Raw genomic sequence first — 20,092 nt, 5'->3', positions numbered from 1 at the left:
CCATAAGGGACTTTTTGGAGAATGCTTGGTTACACAACAGTCTACATATAAATAGCCTACCACATACTAAAGTAGGAGGTCTGTTTTTTAAAAAAAAAATCATATATGCAATGAAAATGTTCATCTTTAGTGCATAATTTGAAGTTATTGGGTTATTTAGCAGTTATTACTCACTGATTTTCATTCATGTCACAAAAAGGAGAGAAATGACAACATGAAAGCAGATAAAAATATGAAAATGTGTTTTTATGTTTGCTTGTCTTTGTTCATATTTCTCCTGTGGTTTGGGTACTGTCATGGTGAGTTTCATCCCGTAATGGCAGGAAAAACTGTTCATTTTAATACGTGAGTGTGTAGATCATGAGTTTGTTTTGTTCTCACTATTAGGGCTGTGCACGCAGATGGAATCTGAAACACATAACCTGTGAAAATAAAGAAGAAAGAACACTATTCTGATGTAAAAGTGGGCATACAGGTTTATCTTGCAGTAGACTCATCAGATAACCAAAACAAAAAAAGTCCCACAGGCCATAATTATTTCAGTTTTACATCACTTAAGTCTGCAGGCTGTAGGCTAGATACTGTTAATCCCATTCAAAGTCTTATTTTTCATGGTAGAGTGCTTAACCTCCCCCACCCCCATCCCCTGAAGTGAGGTTGAGCAGCATGTGACTGCCTCTACAAAAAGAGGTGGGGGTAATGGGCGAGGATTTAAGCCAAGAATTCATAACATTTCTGGTTAATTTCTTGGTCTTGGTCTAACGTGAAAGATTGCTGTAATGTGGTCTCTGGAAATCATTTGTTTTCTTCTGTGTTTTGTACCCAGTTATCAACAGTTCCCCCGCCTGTGCGCAACTCAGGAAGCCCTGCGCACCAAGGAGTGCTGCCCGCCTTGGGAAGGAGACGGCTCGGCCTGCGGTGCCAGCTCGGGCCGGGGCACCTGCGAGGATGTGGTGGTCTCTGCGCAGCCCGACGGGCCGCAGTACCCCTTCTCGGGATTGGACGACAGAGAGAAGTGGCCCTTGGTTTTCTACAACCGCACATGCCAGTGTACTGACAACTTTATGGGTTTTAACTGCGGGGACTGCATGTTTGGCTACTTTGGTGAGAACTGTAATGAGAGGAGAGAGTCTCTGAGGAGGAATATATTTCACCTGTCCAGGGCGGAAAGAATCAAACTCGTGTCCTACTTGAACTTGGCCAAGCAGACAATTAGCAGGGACTATGTTGTGGTGACGGGAACCTACAGGGAGATGCAAAACGGAACCAACCCGATGTTTGCCGAAGTGTCTGTGTATGACGTGTTTGTGTGGATGCATTACTACGTGTCCCGGAATGCGCTCTTAGGCGGGCCGGGGAATGTGTGGGACGATGTGGACTTTGCCCACTGGGCGCCCGCATTTCTCCCGTGGCACCGAGCATACTTGTTGCACTGGGAGCACGAGATCAGGAAGCTGACTGGAGACATGAGTTTCACCATCCCGTACTGGGACTGGAGGGATGCCCAGGGCTGTGACGTGTGCACAGACGAGCTGATGGGGGATCGGAGCACACATGATCCCAGTCTTATCAGCCCCGGCTCGGTCTTCTCATCCTGGACGGTAAACGCGTTCACTTGCTCTCACTTAATTAAGGACGAGACAACCTTTCTTTACGCATACGGCAATTTTTTTAAACATAAAATATACAATAATCAACTATACAACAACTGCAATAATACAATACTGCTTTTGCAGTCAGCATTTGGTCTCATACAGTCAACTCGGAGCAGGACTATTTTCAAAGTGTTCTAATTTCAAACACATTTTCTTTGCATGCTCTGTACTGTTTACTGTCTGTCTGCATCCACAGGTCCTGTGCTCCCAAGCCCAGGACTACAGTGCCAGAGGTGTGCTGTGCGATGCTACAGAAGAAGGGCCCCTGCGTCGTAACCCTGGAAACCACAATCGCAATTTAGTGGAACGACTACCAACTTCAGATGATGTGGAGTTCACGCTGAGTCTGACCAACTATGACACCGGACCAATGGACCGCAGTGCCAACATGAGCTTCAGAAACACTCTGGAAGGTCAGATAAGCCTGACCACATATACAAACCCAGACTGCAATTTACCTCTCTGCGCTCCTATTTTTCACTATCACTCATACAGTCTTTGCTTTTACTGCGTTATTTTGATTCTCTGCCTGTCTCTGGGCACCTGAAATGTGTAGGCTGCCCTCGATGTCTTTGGTTATTTGCAGTTCATTTTGAGGCCTTTGAACTGATTTTTGTACATATAGTGAAAATGAAATTTGGTTAAAATGAACCTCAAATTGGGGTCTCCAGTGTTAAAATTCACTCAGTAAAATGCATTACAACCCCCCCCCAAAAAACTAGCCCTTCTTGGGTTTACTAACATATAATACCTGTGTAGGATTAAAGTACCTTCAGGATTACAGCAGTGTTTTGCACAAATTCAGCTGTCATAGAAAGAAAGGGACTAATCGATAAACATTTACAGAAATGTGACAAAATAAAGGACAAGTTTATCAGGTTGTTCGGACATGATGTTCCACCCAAACTGCATCAGTAACTTTGACTGTAAAAGCATCTTGAACCTTACTAGAAGGGATGGAAAGATATTCCCTTAACGGGCGTTTATGGTGATAACATAAAGCTCTGTCTAGCAGATTGGTCCAAAATCCTCAATAGCTGTGCAGTTGTGTTAAGCTCTGTTCCCTGCAAGGGCCACACCATATGATTTACATCATTTTCATACGTGCCAAACTAGTCAGTGAGCCCACATAGATCATGGAGAGTGCATTGTCATCCTCTCTTTTAAAATGTTCCATAAAAAGTGATAACTCAGAACAGTTTATCACTGTTTTGCAGTGATCCTTCCTCTTAAGGAGACAAGTGGATAGACAAACAGAGCCACTCTATCCCCTAACTAAAGGACTTAAGGTTTCAAATTTATCCGTAAATTTCCTTTGACTGGAGCTGTATAGCTATATAGCTATAGCTATATTTTCAGACTTCTGCATTGAAGTGACATGACTTATGTAAATAAAAACAGAATTAAATTTTGTGTAACATCAAAAACCCAACTACATGCTACTATGTTTGTCAAGCTGATGAGAGACTTTTCATTTTATAGGATTTGGAGACCCTCGGACGGGGTTGGGAAACAGTTCTCGTTTGCACATGCATGCTGCTCTACACGTGTACATGAACGGATCCATGTCTTCAGTGCAGGGCTCTGCGAACGATCCCATATTTCTGCTTCATCATGCGTTTGTTGACTGGTGAGAGACAGAAACACCTTAAAAACACAGAAAACCGTACATTTGCACTCAATGCTTGAACTTAACACTGGTACTGTATTTGTTTTTGTCCCTGTTAGCCTTTATGAGCAGTGGCTCAGGAGGCACAGACCATCTCCATCCCAGTATCCAGAGTCAAATGCTCCTATAGGCCATAACAGTGAATACCACATGGCACCAATCCTACCTCTGCATCGGAACAGAGACTTCTTCATTTCCAGCAAAGACCTGGGATATGAATACACCCACCTGCTAGATGCTAGTGAGTTACCCTATGATCGCCTATGCCAGTCCCTTCTTCTTCTTCTTCTTCTCGTCTCCACTCATTGAATTTTGCCCTTAGGGGCTTAGGTCATTTACTTATCTTGGTTTATTGAAACCTAAAAAGTAAACTCTACTGTTTTGCCTACTTTGACATAACCAGCTATGTCCTCTTTGCAGGTCAAAAGCTAGCAGAATCATTGCACCCTTCCCTCGAGGAGTTGCGGGACGTGTGGCCGTGGCTGCTTCTTGCAGGGCTTTGTGGAGGAATTTTGACAATAGCCATAGCTGCTGCGGTCCTAACTACAAAACGATGGTACAAAGGATCATCCTGGTTGCGTGCTAGAAGCTGGAAACATGCATTTGCTCTCCCTGAAAGACAACCACTTATCCGGAGCAATGAAATAGAGGAAACCAACCAACATAACTACCAAACAACTATGTGAAGGCAAAGCCTGTCTAGCTTAGCCTTATAGATCTATGAATTTTAATATAAAAGCACTGTGAATTTTTACTTTGAACTATATGCTAACTAAAAACAACTTCTATGATATCTGATATTTCCAATATATTTAACTGTATTACAAGTGGGAATAAAAACCTGTGCATGCAGTAACTTTCAAAGATGGATTATGGGCCATGTTAAGCTTTAAACATGTTCCTCCTACAACTGGTATCTTGTCAAACTCTACCAAGAAGATCATTTCTGACATGGTCTTTACAACGTTTATGGATTTTTTCAAGGGGCTGTTCCACAGTGACTCGTCACATTTATTCTCTAGATTTCATACAGTTTAGTTGATTACCTTGAAAATCAGGTCTGGAGTGTGTTGCGTCAGCCATATATACACAAACATTTATTATGGTTTATTAAAAGCATGTCATGTGCATATATACACAACTGCAATTCAGAGTAAAGAGAAAAGTGTTTCGTCAGAGCCTTTTTTTTTTTTCCTTGTTATGTTTATGTGGGAGTTGACTGAACCACATTTTGATTAATGTTTGAATTGATTCATGTTTGTAATGTGAAAAATGTTTTTTGGAAGAGAGAGAGAAAAGTGAAGAACCGAGACTTCAACTGCAACGGATTAGGTTCAGATTTCTAACCTATGACGAATGCAATAGATTAAAAAAAACCCACAGTGACATTTGTAAAAGTCCTTGCAATTCCAAAAGTCGATGCAGTTCAAAAGCTTCTTTTGAAAGGTCACACCTACTTTTATCTAAAAAAAAAAAGCATTCAGCTTCCCATACTCGTTCACTCATGAAAGGGCATGAGATTAAAACAAAACCCTGTTCTGCATATGTTATACACCCATACGCCAATTTATTAGGTACACCTATTCAGTTTCTTGGCAATGCTAATATCTAATCAGCCAATCACATGGCAGCATATCAATGCATTTGCGGATGTAGAAATTGGTCAAGATGTCCTGTTTGAAGTTCACACCGTGCATCAGAAATGGGTGGAAGGAAACATGAGTTTAAATCATCTGTGTGAAACAGAAATATGCTTTTGTTCTGTAGCTATGAGACTGAATGTACACTTGCTGACCACTTAAATAAGGTACATCTATTTAACTGCTTGCTAATGCAAATGCAATTGCATGGCAGCAACTCAGTGCATTTAGACATAGCAAAGGTGACCTGCTGAAGTTCAAACCGAGCATCTGAATGGTGAAGAAAGGTGAAATAAGGATTAAATGACTTTGAGATGTGTCATGGTTGATGGTGCCAGACATGCTGATGTGAGTGTTTCAGAAACTGCTGATCTACTGGGATTTTCCCTGCACAACCATCTCTAGGCTTTCCGATGCTTTCAGGGAATGGTTGGGAAAAAGAAAATGAGTTCCAGTGAGCTTTGCTAAAAAATGCCTTGTTGACACCAGAGGTCAAAGGAAAAGACTAGTTCAAGCTGTTAGGAAGGTAACAGCAATTTAAATAACTATATTACAAAACAGGGTATGCAGAAGGGCACTGCTGAATGCACATGTTAAACCTTAAAGCAGATGAGCTACAGCAGCAGACAGGGTCACTGCTGTGAGCCAAGAATGGGAAACTGAGGCTAGTTTTACGTTGGCAAACTTTGAGTCTATTAGTACCAAGTGATAATTGTTCAAATACCTCAGCCTACCTGAGCGTGATGGACACTTCCAGCAGGATAACACATCTCATCACAAACCTCAAATTATCTCATATTGGTTTCTTGAAAATGGCAACGCGGCCTCAATTTAATAGAGTACCACTGGGATGTGGTGGAATGGAAAATTCACATTATGCTTGTACTGATGCGATCATGTCAATATGAACCAAAATATCAGGAGGGTTTCCAGGTCCTTGGTGAATTTATGCCATGAAGAATAAAGGCTGTTCTGAAGACAAAAGGTTTATTTAGCAAAGTGTATATATTAGAATTCAAATTGCGACACAAACCATAGACAACCACTCCAGTTTTAAAATTTAATCTCAGAAGTTTATTTTTTGGTCAGACAAACTGGTTCCCTTTCCTAGAACTTTACTTTTCCATTGCTTCTCCTTTTGCCAAATAACACTTCATACAATCTAAGCCTAGACACATGCTTTCTAGCATAGCATTTTATGATACAATATTTTGCTTAAAATACTTTGTATTTAATTGGCATTACAGTACATTCTCATTAAAACCACACTACTTTGTTTTGACAAGAAATAAGATAAATACAGTATCTGAAAGCAAAACTTGTACAAAATTTACATTGAGTGTAGTGAAGTAAAAAACATAATTTGGAGCAAATTTACAATTTTTACTGAGAAAAGTATGGATAGTTAGAGTGCATCTCCAAAGTATATCTCAAGATAATTCAGCTGTGATAGTTCTCGTCTCACAATTGATTCAGAATACATTTCATAAAACACAAGTTTGGATAACATATTGATGTAAGCGGACAAATCAAGATAATCCGGGGCAGCTTTTTGGTCTGATGTATTAAATTTATGAAAAACAAAAATGATTTTATTCCTGAAAATATGAGATCTGGTCACAGCCACGGTCCATTAGTGTGACATGGGTCTGCATGGGTGTGAAAGTGAGCAGAATTAAAACTGACAACTTATTTTAAGGCATGATGTAATTTTCCAGGGACTTCAGTGCAATTTAGCTGGGACTTGACTGGAAGCCTGCTGAAAGTCAGTTTTTAAATCACTGTGGAAAAAAAAATATAAAAAAAAAACCAACGAAAGATTCTGTTACTACATGTTGACCCCCCCCCCCCCCGAAAAAAAAAAAAAAAAACACAAGGGAGGGAGGGAGAAAAATCAAGTTCTTTAATTTGAAAAACAAAAACACTGATGTTGACAAAGAAAGGCTAAAGTTAAAGAGGTAACGAATTAACTGTGAGGCATGTGACCTTGGGTTCAGTTAAACATACACACTGTGTCTTTATTTTCAATCTTATCAGTCATCTTCATCTTCATCCTCGTCCTCACTGTCAGATTTTTTCTTCTCGCTCTCCTTGGGTGGAGCAGGAGGAAGGTCCAGACGGGCCCAGGACATCGCCTCGGACTTCTTCATGGCTACCTCGATCTTGGCCGCCATCATGTTCACCAAACTTTTACTCACGTCTATCACCTGCAAGACAAAAGACTCCATTAACAAACAGGGTGCGAAAGAAAAAAAAATAAAAAATTTAAATTTGCTATTTTTCCTGTTGGTTTCAATTACATTACAATTAAAGAAAATAAATGAGTTCAAACTGAATGAAATGTAGTACAGACTAATAACATAATAATAAATAAGACTTACTCCCCAAAGGCTGATTTTCTGCTCAAATTCCTTCTCTCCATCAAATATAATGTGTATGTCGAGCTGAAGGAGAAAAGCAAAAATCAGCATTAGATAATAAGAAGGAAAAAAATCCAAACCCAAGATGTTTTGATATGAAGAGGAACGATCGGATAGACTCACCGTAGTGCTGTTGGCATCCACATAGCTTAGCTCTGGGACCGCGTTCTTGGCATAGATAGAAATGATGACCTGCGTCCCAGTCTGGTGCCAGTCAAACCGACACGGGACCACCTTCTTACCCTGTAAAGAATTTTCATACAAGACAAACGTTCAAATTCAGCTCTTCAGCTTCCGCCAGCAGACACCACTAGATGGAGTCACAGGTGAGTTTCCTTTATGCAGGCCTGCACACATAAATGATTACTTGCTGCCAAGCTGGCACACCTACCGCATCTTTTTTCCTCCATAGATGTGTTCCCTTTGTACAGCCCTCTTGAGAGAGGAAGGTATTAAAGTCTGAGGTTTTCCTTTTACAGCAGCTCCAGTATTTCATCCTGGAGATGCAGGAAAGATATAACACCTGCTGGATTTTTAGCAGTCAATAACTTGTCACTCAAGAGAAAAGGTAAACAGGAGAATCCTAATGGTGCCTTCATGTTTCTTTTACAGAGAACAGATCTAATATTCCGCATTAATGTAAGAAACACACAGGTGGAAAGGAATCAGTAATCAGCGATCAGTAATACTAACCCTTCGTGAAAGATGGGAAATCCAGCATGGTATAGGCACACATCCGAATCACTTGCAGGTCCTTCAAAACTCTGAGGATAACAAGAACAGTTGAGCCCTCAACAAACACAAACACCTTTTTTGCTTTTTTGTCAGGCGAAAAAATGCAAATGAGGCAATTAGCTCTTTTTTAACCATTAAATGTTTTGAGTTAAAGTTTTAGAATTCCAACTTTGTTACTTCAACTCTTGTTGAGCCTCAAGGCGCCCAACAACAACTTCCTCAACTGTCCTGCTTATAAAAATCTAAAGCTCAGCTAGGGAAATAATTATTTGATGCCCCGCTGAATTTGGAAGTTTGCTCACTGAAAAGAAATAAACAGCCTCCAATTTTTATAGTAGTTTCATATTTAATGGAGAGAGACAGAATATCAACCATAAATCCATGGAAACAAACAAACAAAAAAAAAAAATCCCACGTTACATAAAAGTTAGAAGTGATTAGAGTGTAATTCTAATTAGAATGTAAGTATTTGATTCCCACCAAATACGGGCTCGTCTTAAATTTGACAGTGAACATTTAAATGATTCAGAGAAGGCCTGGGAGAAAGTGCTGTGGTCAGATAACCAAAGACCAACTCTTTAGCATCAACTCACTCGGTCGTGTTTGGAGGAAGAGAAATGCTGAGTATTACTCAAAGAATGCCATGCACACAGTCGAGCACAGAGGGGGAAACGCTGTGCTTTTATCCCTGCTAGAGGTACAGGACGACTTCACTGAATTGAAGGCTCAATGGAAGAGGCATGTACTGTCAAATGTTGGACAAGAACCTTCTTCAATCAGCCAGAACACTGAAGATGAATATTCCAGAATTACAAAGACCCAAAATATACTGCTAACACATCAAAGGAGTGGCTAGCTGGTCTTTATACCCCAGTCCTATAGAAAATCTATGGAGAGAGCTGAAGCTTGGAGTTGCTTATTAGGAGCATAGAAAACAAAAGGACTGAGTTTCTCTAATAAGGAGTGAAAAAAAAAAAATCACTTCTGAGATATGTGCAAACCTGGTGACCAAATACAGGAAACATCTTACTGCTGTGCTTGCCAACAAGGGTTTTTCCACAAAGTATTAATTCATGTGTTTTGGGGAGATTAAATACTTTTTTCACCCAAAGACATTCAAAAACAATTTAGAACTTTTATGCATTTTTTTTTCTGGAAATGACAGTCTCTTAATTTCTTTGCAACTCGGCAAACGATCATTTCCACTGACTGTATTCTGTAAATACTATTGTAATAGTCTATGTACCGATGTTTTAGAAAAATAGTTCCTGCTAAAAGTCCAAAAAAGTACCAATCCAGGCTTCTACAAAGACCCAATCTTATGGATAAACTAAAAGCAAGAAACCCTTGAGAAAATGTGTTGTGGCTTTCAAGCAGGTAGCAAGTACAATTATGTAAATCACTACAATCCCACTCCAAGCTTCTACTACGCATGTCAATGACAATTTTACTCACAATTTCTGTTCTAATCTTAGAGTTTCTGCTCTGACAGACCCGATTAGCTTGAGCCCCCAAAACTTAGCTTTATATCCATCTCAGAGAAAATGCAGAGACAGAGGAAAAAGATCCACTTCCCCTTTTTCAGAGAGCCGTTTTGCAATACTATTTATCGCGAACAACTTGGAATTACACATATACTTACAAAGAAACAATACAACATATGAAACAAATGTGACTTCATACATTAAAGCTGCTGTTAGTACTTACTTTAGTACAGCCTCCGTTTTTACAGGACGTTCCAATTTTGATCTCGTCACTTTCTTCCTCTATAAAGAGAAAATAATTGAGCCCATGAAGAAAATTATAAAACAGTACATTGACTCTTATGAAGCTTTAACTCAAATTCTATTATGTGAATGACACAGACGATGGCAGCTTCCCAGCAGAAGTCCTACTGACACCATCACCTTTCTGACTAAAATGTAAGAGGTAATGAGAGAAACAGAAAATACAAAAAACAAATTTCAGCTCTTACCTTTTGTCTCTTCAGCATTTTCAGTTAGTTTAAGTTTCTCCAGAGCCTGCTTCAGAGATGCAGAGACTTTATGCTGCAATCTGACCGCTGGCTCATCAGGACTATAACAACAAATATATATTAAAATACTATAAGGAAAAAAAAACAAAAATGTGCTTCTGTGTGCAGTAATCATTTGGAAGGGTAATTTTTGGTGCAAACCCAATATAGGATCTATACTCTGCTTGAGAAGGGCTTAAATATTTCAGTATTAAGTCCTTGAGCCTGTCCACTTTCTTTTAACAGTGGGGGAAACCACCCAGGTTAAAAAACAAAACCCCAAACCTTGGTAAGAACACTTCAGAGTATCCCGTTGATGCTTAGCATACGTTTGAAGATTTAAGTCCTAAAAATACCCTGTAAACAGAGCTTATTTTTCATGACAATTTAGTTGCCTTGACTTTAGATTTAAAAACAGTAATCCGTTCAGCCTTAGGTCCAAGTGCAACACACAAAAAAAATGACAACACAGAAACATGATGCCTCCAGAAATGGCTATCGCTCACATGAAAGCATTAAAAAACATAAAAATATGGCTGATGCCAACCTTGGTCTGCATATCGCCTCCTGAGGTTTCGGTGCAGAGATGATGTACTCATTAAACTTTGGCTTTTGGTCCTCCAACTCCTTCTTTTCTCCTGAAGATGTCACATCTGGTTTCACCGGCTCAGGGGGCTTCTCTTTGTTGTGGGGACCTTTTGTACAGCCCTGTGAGGAGAAGGTCACCGTGTTGGACTCGCACAAAATAAAAGCCATGGCAAAGGTGCCAGTCAATAACTATGAAACAACAGACAACAGAGACATCACCATGGAGAATAGAGTAGAGAAAACAACTAAGGTTAAACAGAGAACTTACAACAATGCTGAGGAAGTCTGAGAAGTCAGTAGTTCTTCTCTTGCAGCAGGACCATCCCTGAAGGAAATAACAGAAACATTAGCTTTGATCAAATAACAGGAAGAGGACACAAGCTAGCTGTGCATTTTCGGGTGCTTTACCTTCAAGGCATCGTGGAATACTGGGACTCCTGGATGATAGGTGCAGCCATCTGGGAAAACAAAATGCATCTTTGATTAACTTTGGGGAGAAATTGTGTAGTTGTGGGAACAATGACTGTTTACAAGTCTACTCTAAATAGCCGCTGTGGAAAAGTGTACGTTTGTTTTGAAAAATGCTGACTGTAGTTGTAGAAAAGCAGCCTGAACGCTTTAGGGAGCTTTATGTAATGATGGGTAGTTTGCGGTCAAGTCTGGCAACTCAGAGTATTTATTAAAAGGTACTCAGAATGATTTAAAGACATAATACAAAAAATTTGAACTGACATTCTACTATGTGCATATGTAAACTGTAGGATTAAAACAACAACAACAATATATATACCAATAACTACAAGAAGTGTTTACCGGAAAGACAGAATGGCATGAACATCCTTAGTGTTCAAAAAACAAATTTTTATTACTTGAGCAATCTACAGAGCACAAAGTACAATATATACATACACATTTAACCAATATATTAAAATGAGTATGAATATTTGAAAATAACAAATTTGTGATATACTTTAGTCACACTACCATCATCATTATTTGAGGTTTTACTGTAACTCGTATTCTATTTTCATCATCTACTCTTTAAAAATAAATCGCTGCAGAACGAATAAAGGAAATAGGCTGGTGGGTACCATAAATCAAGCATTTTCCCTGTAGTACAGCCGGAGCTGTGCCCAATCTGTGCTTCCTGACTTTGACACACCTCTTGCATACCTCTGAAGGTAAAGATAATATACTCTACTGTTATGAGAAAAGAAGCATCCCATTAAAATGGAAATCAGACTGGACTCCTACACAGGGGGTGTACACAATGTTAGATTACTTGAGGATAGAGGTGGACCATTCTAAAGAAAGGAAATAAGTCACTTTGAGGTTTCTGTCGTGGGAGCTGAAGACAAAATTGCGATCTTGAATTTTATTTATTTATTTTTCAATGTGGCTTCGTATGAACACGAACACCACATCTGTTATAAGGAGAATGGTGTGGCTTATAATGACAGCGATCGTCTTCCTACTCCACAGTATTTGTGGGTTTTGTAAGGTGACTGAAAATGCACATTTTTTTTAAAGAAAACAAAAAAGTGTAGAATTTAATTAGTTATCCTTTACATGCATGAAATATTAATAATCACAAATTCGCCATATGTCAAATAAAAACTGGACTTTGACTGTATAACAGGCTGGAAACACCAACTGAACTTTGGGCCTCCTTTAAATTTGTAAGATCTATGTCGTAGATCTATATTTTGCTAAAATTTAAAAAAGGTAAAAAACTATATTTGAAATGCAAAGTGTTGTTTTTGTTGGCTTGCCTGAAACACCTCTGTCCCCTGTGGCATCTTAGTTAAACTACAGACATGGCCCCTCTTCTGGGTACATGTAAACACATCATGTTTGCCTGTGTAAAATGTCCTGATTTCTAACTGGTTGCTCCACCTGCTCTCGCTTTCACATATCGATGTTTAGCTGCTGGCAGTGAACACTCTGGGCTCAAAACACAGTTTGGCTTCCCTCAAGGGTAAGCCTGGCAGTCAGAAAAAAAAGATAATGATAAATACATTGCACTTCTTTTCATTCACTGTGTGTATCGCAGAGGAAGTAGTTTCCCCCTACTAATTTTACATCTTTGACTGTCAAGGGAAGACATGCGGGATATACAACTGCTTATTGAAACATGCTCCAAGTACAGAAAACACTAGTATAGAAACCATGTAGGCTAACCAGCAGATGGAGTATCATCCGAGTTATGAGAATGATTATTAGTTCAACTTCCAACATCAGGGTCAGACAGCCAACCTCAGTAACCCCAAAAGTCACAAGGGAGCTCATCGCTTTTAGTTGGTGCATTTCAGAGTGTTATCTGTGTTTGTAACTGATATAATCACAAATACGTTTCATAATACAGAAGCACTTGTTACCTAAATGTGCATGTATTTACTTGTGTTTTAAGGTTAGCCCCCATCCCCCCCCCCGTTGTTGTGCTGGTATTTCTTAAGGCTTTTGTTGTATATATTTTCTTGCACACTGTGGTGACTCTTTTAATAAGTAGTTAACTGCCTACTGGTCCCACTCGTCTCTTCAGTCTTCTCTTTAAATTGTTTGCATTGATTATGGAAAGCAGTTAAAAGCAGTTAAAACTACTTTCTTCTAAAGCCAAGTGGAAAAGTTCAATGATTCACAATAATTAATAATTCAGTCACATAATTACCAGCCGGATGAACTAAGATCACTATAAGGGATGCCGATTGTAAGCAAGTGATTAAAACTTCCAACGTTGAATTGAAAATGTGACTGCCGCATTCACACTACTTGTATGGCTACACATGTAGCGTTGTATACGTGAATAACGATCTTTAGATACTTTATGTGGAAGAAACCGGCTTTCTGAAACTTTAAACCGCTTACAGCGTCCGCACAACGGTCCCGCAAAGTCTAACGTTGCCTTTTAATCGCAGGAGCTTAACATGCTAACTACAGCATGATAAAACTAACTCAGGGCCCATGTGTTATTTACCAGATATAAAACGAAGGAAACGAATGAATTAAGTTGAACAGCTAACTGACATAAGGTTAGCAACACGGGCCCATCGGGCCTGCTCACGGTAGAAATTTCCAGATGATGAGAGGTTAGCTTGCTAACACTCAGGGAACATACAATGGACATCGATAGTAAAGTAAGACCACTCACCGGCTGGGTTATTTTCTGGATCAAATCGCTGTCCACATCCCTTATTATAACACAAAACAGACATAGTGACTGATGGGAGTAGTACAACGAATGATCAGATTTCTAACTAACCACTACAGAGCTCGTGTGTCAGAGAGCTCGCCGCCGTTTGCTTTAAGGTGTTGAACGTTACACTTCCGGATGTTGTCGGCTGCACTCGGCAAAGATCGGCGCTTGCCCGCCACCACCTCCAGCCTGTGAGCGCACTCCGGTCCCACACAGGCGACAGCTGATGCTGGCCGCTTCCAAACTTGCAATAAGCGACATCTTCTCTGGTTCACATCTCTCTCGGACTTTAACCTTATAGAAAACGAATGTAGAACTTATCTAATCTTAGTTTGGTTGTAACTATTGCAGATGCAAGCCGGGATAGCCCTCTGCACTCAGGCTTACAGTTATCAGGTGCATGGAACGGGGGCAATAGCTATATAGTTTTACGAGGATAGCTGCAGCGTACTAGATAACTGCCTATCGGGATATATCTAAAGGCTTTTTTTTTTCGCGCATCCATAAGCGGCCATTTTGCCTTTTTTTTTCATTTCTTTTTTGTAATTATTGAGTGAGAATGGGACAGGATTTAATTTCACTGATTGCATCGGTTTCATCTAAAGGTAGGTCACTTTGCAATGTGTAAGTGAAGTCTGTACAAATGTATGCAGCACCGGTACTTAAGCGACACACTGTAGCAACAAAGTGTAAGTTAATAAACTCGTGGATTTTGCACAGAGACGCTTTTCACTGGATTACTGCAGGACACGATTGTGCAGATCTCCCGGCATAGCCTCTCAGCAGGGATGTTGATGTTAAATCGCTGGATTGTGATTGAAGATTTATTTATTTATTTATTTATTGCTGGTACAGTCCTATCTATAGATCCGATATATTTCAGTGTTTCTCGAAGTTGAGTCATGATCATGTAGAGACCTATGGTTTAGGTGAATGGCACGGTATCTAAAGCAATAGTTAAAAAACAGCAATAAAAATTTGTAGGCAACAGAAGAAGAAAAGATTTTTTTTTAACTTCTTTGTTTTTATTATTTTGCCCTTTTTGTTGTCTGACACTTGTTAAATTGGTTTTGAATTGGTTGTCTGTGCTTTCACAATGATGTGTTTGTTGTAATTATGTTCTACTTTTTGAAAATATCACAGCCCTGCTTGTCTCTGTTAAAGGAGTCTTTATTATTATGACCCCTGTTATTTTATTTAGATGACATGATGTGTTTCTGTGACACTGTGCAAATGAGCTGTGGTTTGAATTTGATTCGTTGCTTCACAGCCTTTCTCATTGTTTCAATGCAAAGTGTGAGCATCATCATATCAATGTAGTGATAATAACTCCCTCTAAAATGTTTTTGTGCCTGATCATCCAAAGTTTTTATTTTTTTTTTTATCAGCAGAACACACATTCCTACCGAATGACCAACTAAAATCAAGTCCTTTATTTTAATTGTGATTCTTTCCAAATACAGGGTGACTGGATGATGGGATAGTGATGAAGCCCAATCGGTGGGGAAATATGCACCCCCTGCCCAGCTTCTCTCTTCCTTTCCTTTTTATTTTCTTTTTCTTCTTCCTCTTCATATGTTTCCACTCAACCCGTGCCCAGCTTCTGTCAGATTCTAGAGCAGGGCAACGCTTGCTGCTCTTCACTCAGCCTGCATATAATGTGTCCATTTTTGAGAACTCTGCTGCAAGAACCTATACCAAAAGTGAGGCCAAAATGGGCATCATTCTCGGGCCACCTTGGTCTTTTGAGATAAAATACTCCATTGTGTTGGGAGACAGTGAAGGCATCTTTCAGGCTGAAGATTTTGTAATGGGAGATTTTTGTTTTCTCCGCATATGCACTAATGGAGGTAGTGGTGCTATACTGAATCGGGAAGTACAGGATAATTACACTCTGACAGTTAAGGCCTCGGCCCCAGGAGGCCTAGAGGCTTTAACCACTGTTTATATCAAGGTCTTGGATACAAATGACCTTCGACCTCTATTTTCCCCAACTTCCTACGCATTTGTTGTTTCTGAGAGTGCCCCTCTGGGTGCCAGCATAGGACGTGTGACAGCCACAGATGCTGACGTAGGCTCGAATGGAGAGTTTTACTACTTTTTCAAGAATAAAATAGATCTTTTTGCTGTTCATCCGACGAGCGGGGTCATCACCCTGACTGGTCGACCAAGGATGGACAAACAGGACCGATTTGAGCTGGAGGTACAGGTGGTTGACAGAGGGATGAAACTCTATGGGAACAGTGGTATCAGCAGCACAGCAAGGCTTGTACTAACTGTGCAGCGAGTAAATGAATTTGCTCCCGTTCTTAGTGCAGTCGCTGTTGTTCCATTGTGGGAAGAAAAGAATCCCGTGTATGCAGTAATTAATGTGGAGGACAAAGATGAAGGGATATCTGGAGATATAGAGTGGGTGTCCATCATTGAGGGGGATCCCTTCGAGCAGTTTGTGGTTGATCGTTCGCCTGTTGGGAACGAGTACAGAGTTAAAACGTCGGAAGCTGTCAGCTGGGATACATTCCCCTATGGCTGCAACTTAACATTTCAGGCCAAGGACAGAGGTATGCCTCCCAAGTTTTCTAATACCCAAATTGTTCAGTTGTTGGTTACAAAACCGGACCCAGTGATGGCGAGTTTCGAAAAAGATGTTTATGTAGTCACGCTGAGTGAAATCGCTCCCCCAGGCTCTGTTATAGAGGTGGTGAAAATATCCCCGGCTCCTCTGAGAGTCAATTACAGCTTCAGCAACCCTTCAGATCCAGTGTACTTTGATATAAACCCTTTGACTGGAGTTATTATGACCACCAGGCAGCTTACAAGGATATCACAGGATTTCATGGTGATGGAGGTAGTTGATATGATAAGTGAGCAGCGAACAAGTGTCCAAATTCAAATCGAGGATGCTAATGACAACTCTCCAGTGTTCAACAAGCCATTCTACAATATTGCCGTCAACGAGAGCGTACCTGTAGGTACTGTTGTCCTTGTGGTCTCTGCTGTGGATGATGATAAAGGGGAGAATGGGTATGTAAGTCACACTATTAGTGGTGAACAGTCTCTTCCATTTAGCATAGACCAGAAAACAGGGGAGGTGAGAATTACTAGAGATTTGGACTTTGAATCATCAGAGGATATCTACACTTTTGCAGTGCGTGCCTCTGACTGGGGTTCACCCTACAGAAGGGAGAGTGAGGTTAATATCACCATACGTGTAATAAATATCAACGACAATCAGCCTCTTTTTGAGAAGGTTTCTTGCAGAGGGATGATAAGCCGTGATTTCCCTGTCAACCAGACTGTTGTCACCTTGTCAGCAATTGACATGGATGAGCTAGGACTAGTTGAGTACAAGATACTCTCTGGGAATGAGTTAGATTATTTTAACTTAAATCCAGACTCAGGGGCTTTGTCACTGAAAAGATCGTTAGCAGTGGATAGTTTAAAAAGTGGGGTATTCAACCTCAAAGTTGTTGCAACAGATGGAGAGATGTTCTCTGATCCCACATTTGTGAATATATCAGTGGTGAGGGGTAGGATTCCCCCCAGAGGGTTCAACTGCAAGGACACAAGGGTAGCCCAGCTTTTGGCAGAAAAAATGCTCTCAAAGGCATCTGCTATGGCTAGACCGAGACCAGATGAGAGCTACACAGATATTTTCTCTACAAACAAACAGCCTCCACAGTTTGAAGCCTTGCCTACAAGCATTCTCGTGAGAGAAGACCTCATTCCCGGTGCCAGTGTATTTCAGGTGCGAGCGCGAGATGGTGACACAGGCTTTAATGGCCGCATTCTCTTTTCCATTTCTGATGGTAACAAAGAAAACTGCTTCAATATTAACATGGAGAGTGGGCTGATAACTATACTGCGGCCACTTGACCGTGAACGAGTGGATCGTTACTTCCTTAATATCACCATCTATGATCAGGGCATTCCTCAGATGTCCAGTTGGAGATTACTGACAGTGATCATTGAGGATACAAACGACAATGACCCTCAGTTTTATCAGGACAGCTACTCTGCCCTTGTTTCAGAAAACTCAGCCATTGGCATGGAGGTTATAACCATCACTGCATTTGACAGAGACATGGGTCAAAATGGACAGCTCTCCTATATAATGCTCACCAGTGTTCCTCAGTTTGGGATTGACAGTGAAACTGGAAGTGTATTTGTTGCTAGCCAGCTGGATAGAGAAACATTTCCAATATTCATATTGAAGATTGAAGTCAGAGACATGGCTGAAAGAGGCACTCGAAGGTCCTCAGTGACTACTCTAAGTATAATCTTGGAGGATGTCAATGATTGCGCTCCAGCTTTCATCCCTACCAGCTATAGTGCTCGAGTACTAGAGGATCTCCCGCCCGGGACTGTGATTACCTGGGTGCAGGCTCAGGACCCAGACATCGGACCTGGAGGACAAGTTCGATATTCCTTAATCAATGACTTTAATGGCACTTTTGAGGTAGGTGATGACACAGTGTGAACAGAATCTTGCACACGTTAAGATTTTTTATTTTATTTTATTTTTTTACATTTATTGAAGTATAGATTGTTTATGATGTAATTCTTTTTATAGATCGGTCCTATAAGTGGGGTATTGAGAATTAGAAAGGAGTTGGACTTTGAGAAACAACAGTTTTTCAACCTGACGTTGCTTGCTGAAGACAGAGGAATCCCCAGCCTTAGGAGCCAGACGTTTGTGGAGGTAGAGGTGCGTAGCACACATGCTCAAATATTCTACATCTCAGGGATCACCATAGCAGATCATCTGCCTCTATCTCACCCTATCCCTAGCACCTGTCACATCAATCCGCTACATGTCCTCCTTTACTTCATCTATAAATCTTGTGTGTGATCCTAACCGGCAACTCCATATCTAACATCCTTTGTAAAATAATTTCACCATCCCTCCTCTCCACACATCTAAACAGTCTCAGTCTTGCCTCTCTGACTTCGCCTCCAAACCGCTTAACCTGACCTGTTCCTTTGACATACTTTTTTCTAATCTTGTCCATTCTGGATACTCCCAGTGATCTTCAGCTCTGCCACCTCCAGCCCTGCCTCCCAAATGCAAATAATCAATTTTGTCAGCTTACATTATTATCAATAATTTGGGGTGTTAGTGTCAAGGTTCCAGTCTTTTTGTTAGTGCCACCGTCTCCAAACCATACATCAAAACAGGTCTCACTACCATTTTGTGAACCTTCCCTTTAACTCTTATTGTTATTCTTCTATGGCAAATCACCCCTGAGGTTTTTCTCCACCCACTGCACTCTTTTCTTTACCTCTCTTGTGTGCTGTCCAGAAAAAAAATCCAATGATCAATTTTGTCAATTTACATTATCATTGATAATTTGGTTGGTTATTTTCAAGGTTCCAGTTGTTGATAAGATGTCCAATTGTATTTTTTTTTTAGATCTTTCTTCTTTTAATTCTTCGCTCATTTTTATGACACTGGTTAGATAGATGATTAAATGCGTGACAGCATTTAGCTCACGGTACATTTAACTTCCAAGACAGGCAATAACATGTACAAAAGTGAAATATACAGATGGTCTACTGATGCCACACAATTGCACACTACAGATAATATCATACAGTTTTGCTGTCATAATTAATGTGCACCATTACATTTCTTCAGGTGGTGGATGTCAATGAGAATTTGTATGCGCCTTACTTCTCCGACTTTGCTGTGAGAGGCTCAGTGAAGGAGAACTCTCGTGCAGGAACAAGTGTCATGACTGTCAATGCTAAAGATGACGACAAGGGACGAGATGGCGTGCTGAAGTACTCTATCCAAGGAGGCAGCGGCCTGGGCACTTTTACGATTGACGAAGACACAGGTGTGACACAAGATCAATTTTTAAGCCTATTTATGTAAAGTGAAAATCCAATAACCCATAGTGCCATCCTTAGAATATCAACATCTAAGTTTTTGCATAGGAAATATTTTCACATGCTTTTCAAGATGGCTTGCCTAGGTTTTTATTTGATTTATTTAATTGTAATTTGTAGAGAAAGTATGGCCACTTGTCAGTTCTTGAGTCAATGCGAATATGTTTGTTACAGAAAGAAATTCAAAGAGCGTGCGAGGTATAGTGACAGTCACTGTGTTAATGGGGCCTCACGTGGGAGCTGTGTACTGGGAGATCATTACTGTAATGAGGGCAGCATGGCAGCC

General features: G+C 40.3%; 3 protein-coding genes across 4 annotated transcripts in view; 2 read left to right on the top strand and 1 right to left on the bottom strand.

The window, feature by feature from the left end:
• Positions 1 to 750: 750 nt before the first annotated feature.
• Positions 751 to 4,769, top strand: LOC146379134 (tyrosinase-like). The gene is made up of 5 exons (XM_084942452.1): positions 751 to 1,601; positions 1,852 to 2,068; positions 3,138 to 3,285; positions 3,384 to 3,565; positions 3,745 to 4,769. Exons 1-5 carry the CDS (start codon positions 780 to 782, stop codon positions 4,008 to 4,010), a joined length of 1,635 nt encoding a protein of 544 aa, XP_084798578.1. The 5' UTR covers positions 751 to 779; the 3' UTR covers positions 4,011 to 4,769.
• Positions 4,770 to 6,015: 1,246 nt separating this feature from the next.
• chordc1b (cysteine and histidine-rich domain (CHORD) containing 1b) lies at positions 6,016 to 14,069 on the bottom strand. The gene is made up of 11 exons (XM_084942451.1): positions 13,870 to 14,069; positions 11,130 to 11,179; positions 10,990 to 11,046; positions 10,681 to 10,841; positions 10,095 to 10,195; positions 9,827 to 9,885; positions 8,078 to 8,148; positions 7,776 to 7,881; positions 7,508 to 7,627; positions 7,346 to 7,408; positions 6,016 to 7,171 (listed from the first exon to the last, which is right to left on the bottom strand). The coding sequence occupies exons 1-11, from the start codon at positions 13,931 to 13,933 to the stop codon at positions 6,998 to 7,000; spliced, it is 1,026 nt and encodes a 341-aa protein (XP_084798577.1). The 5' UTR covers positions 13,934 to 14,069; the 3' UTR covers positions 6,016 to 6,997.
• The window catches only part of fat3b (FAT atypical cadherin 3b), a 69,339-nt gene continuing 63,309 nt past the window's right edge, over positions 14,063 to 20,092 (top strand). The window contains exons 1-4 of one of the 2 annotated variants that reach the window (XM_084942449.1): positions 14,063 to 14,519; positions 15,378 to 18,373; positions 18,488 to 18,622; positions 19,553 to 19,754. In XM_084942449.1, coding sequence (XP_084798575.1) covers positions 15,401 to 18,373; positions 18,488 to 18,622; positions 19,553 to 19,754 — 3,310 coding nt within the window. In that variant the 5' untranslated portion in view covers positions 14,063 to 14,519; positions 15,378 to 15,400. Of the gene's footprint in view, positions 18,374 to 18,487; positions 18,623 to 19,552; positions 19,755 to 20,092 lie in introns of both variants that reach the window. The other variant, XM_084942450.1, reaches the window with a different exon arrangement.

Source organism: Perissodus microlepis, chromosome 10 (genome assembly GCF_051167445.1).
Source record: "Perissodus microlepis isolate ML-2025 ecotype Zambia chromosome 10, ASM5116744v1, whole genome shotgun sequence".
Classification (NCBI taxonomy): Eukaryota; Metazoa; Chordata; class Actinopteri; order Cichliformes; family Cichlidae; genus Perissodus; species Perissodus microlepis.
This window is presented reverse-complemented; position numbering and strand designations above follow the sequence as displayed.

Bases quoted from the DNA above. Each gene is read 5' to 3' on its own strand.
- chordc1b (XM_084942451.1), bottom strand. From the start codon at position 13,933: ATGTCTGTTTTGTGTTATAATAAGGGATGTGGACAGCGATTTGATCCA. The intron at 11,047-11,129 runs GTAAAGCACCCG...TATTTCCTTCAG, and splicing joins TATTCCACGATGCCTTGAAG to GGATGGTCCTGCTGCAAGAG. The intron at 10,196-10,680 runs GTTGGCATCAGC...TTGTTGTTATAG, and splicing joins GAGGCGATATGCAGACCAAG to TCCTGATGAGCCAGCGGTCA.
- LOC146379134 (XM_084942452.1), top strand. From the start codon at position 780: ATGTGGTCTCTGGAAATCATTTGTTTTCTTCTGTGTTTTGTACCCAGT. The intron at 3,286-3,383 runs GTGAGAGACAGA...TGTCCCTGTTAG, and splicing joins CATCATGCGTTTGTTGACTG to CCTTTATGAGCAGTGGCTCA. The intron at 3,566-3,744 runs GTGAGTTACCCT...TCCTCTTTGCAG, and splicing joins CACCCACCTGCTAGATGCTA to GTCAAAAGCTAGCAGAATCA.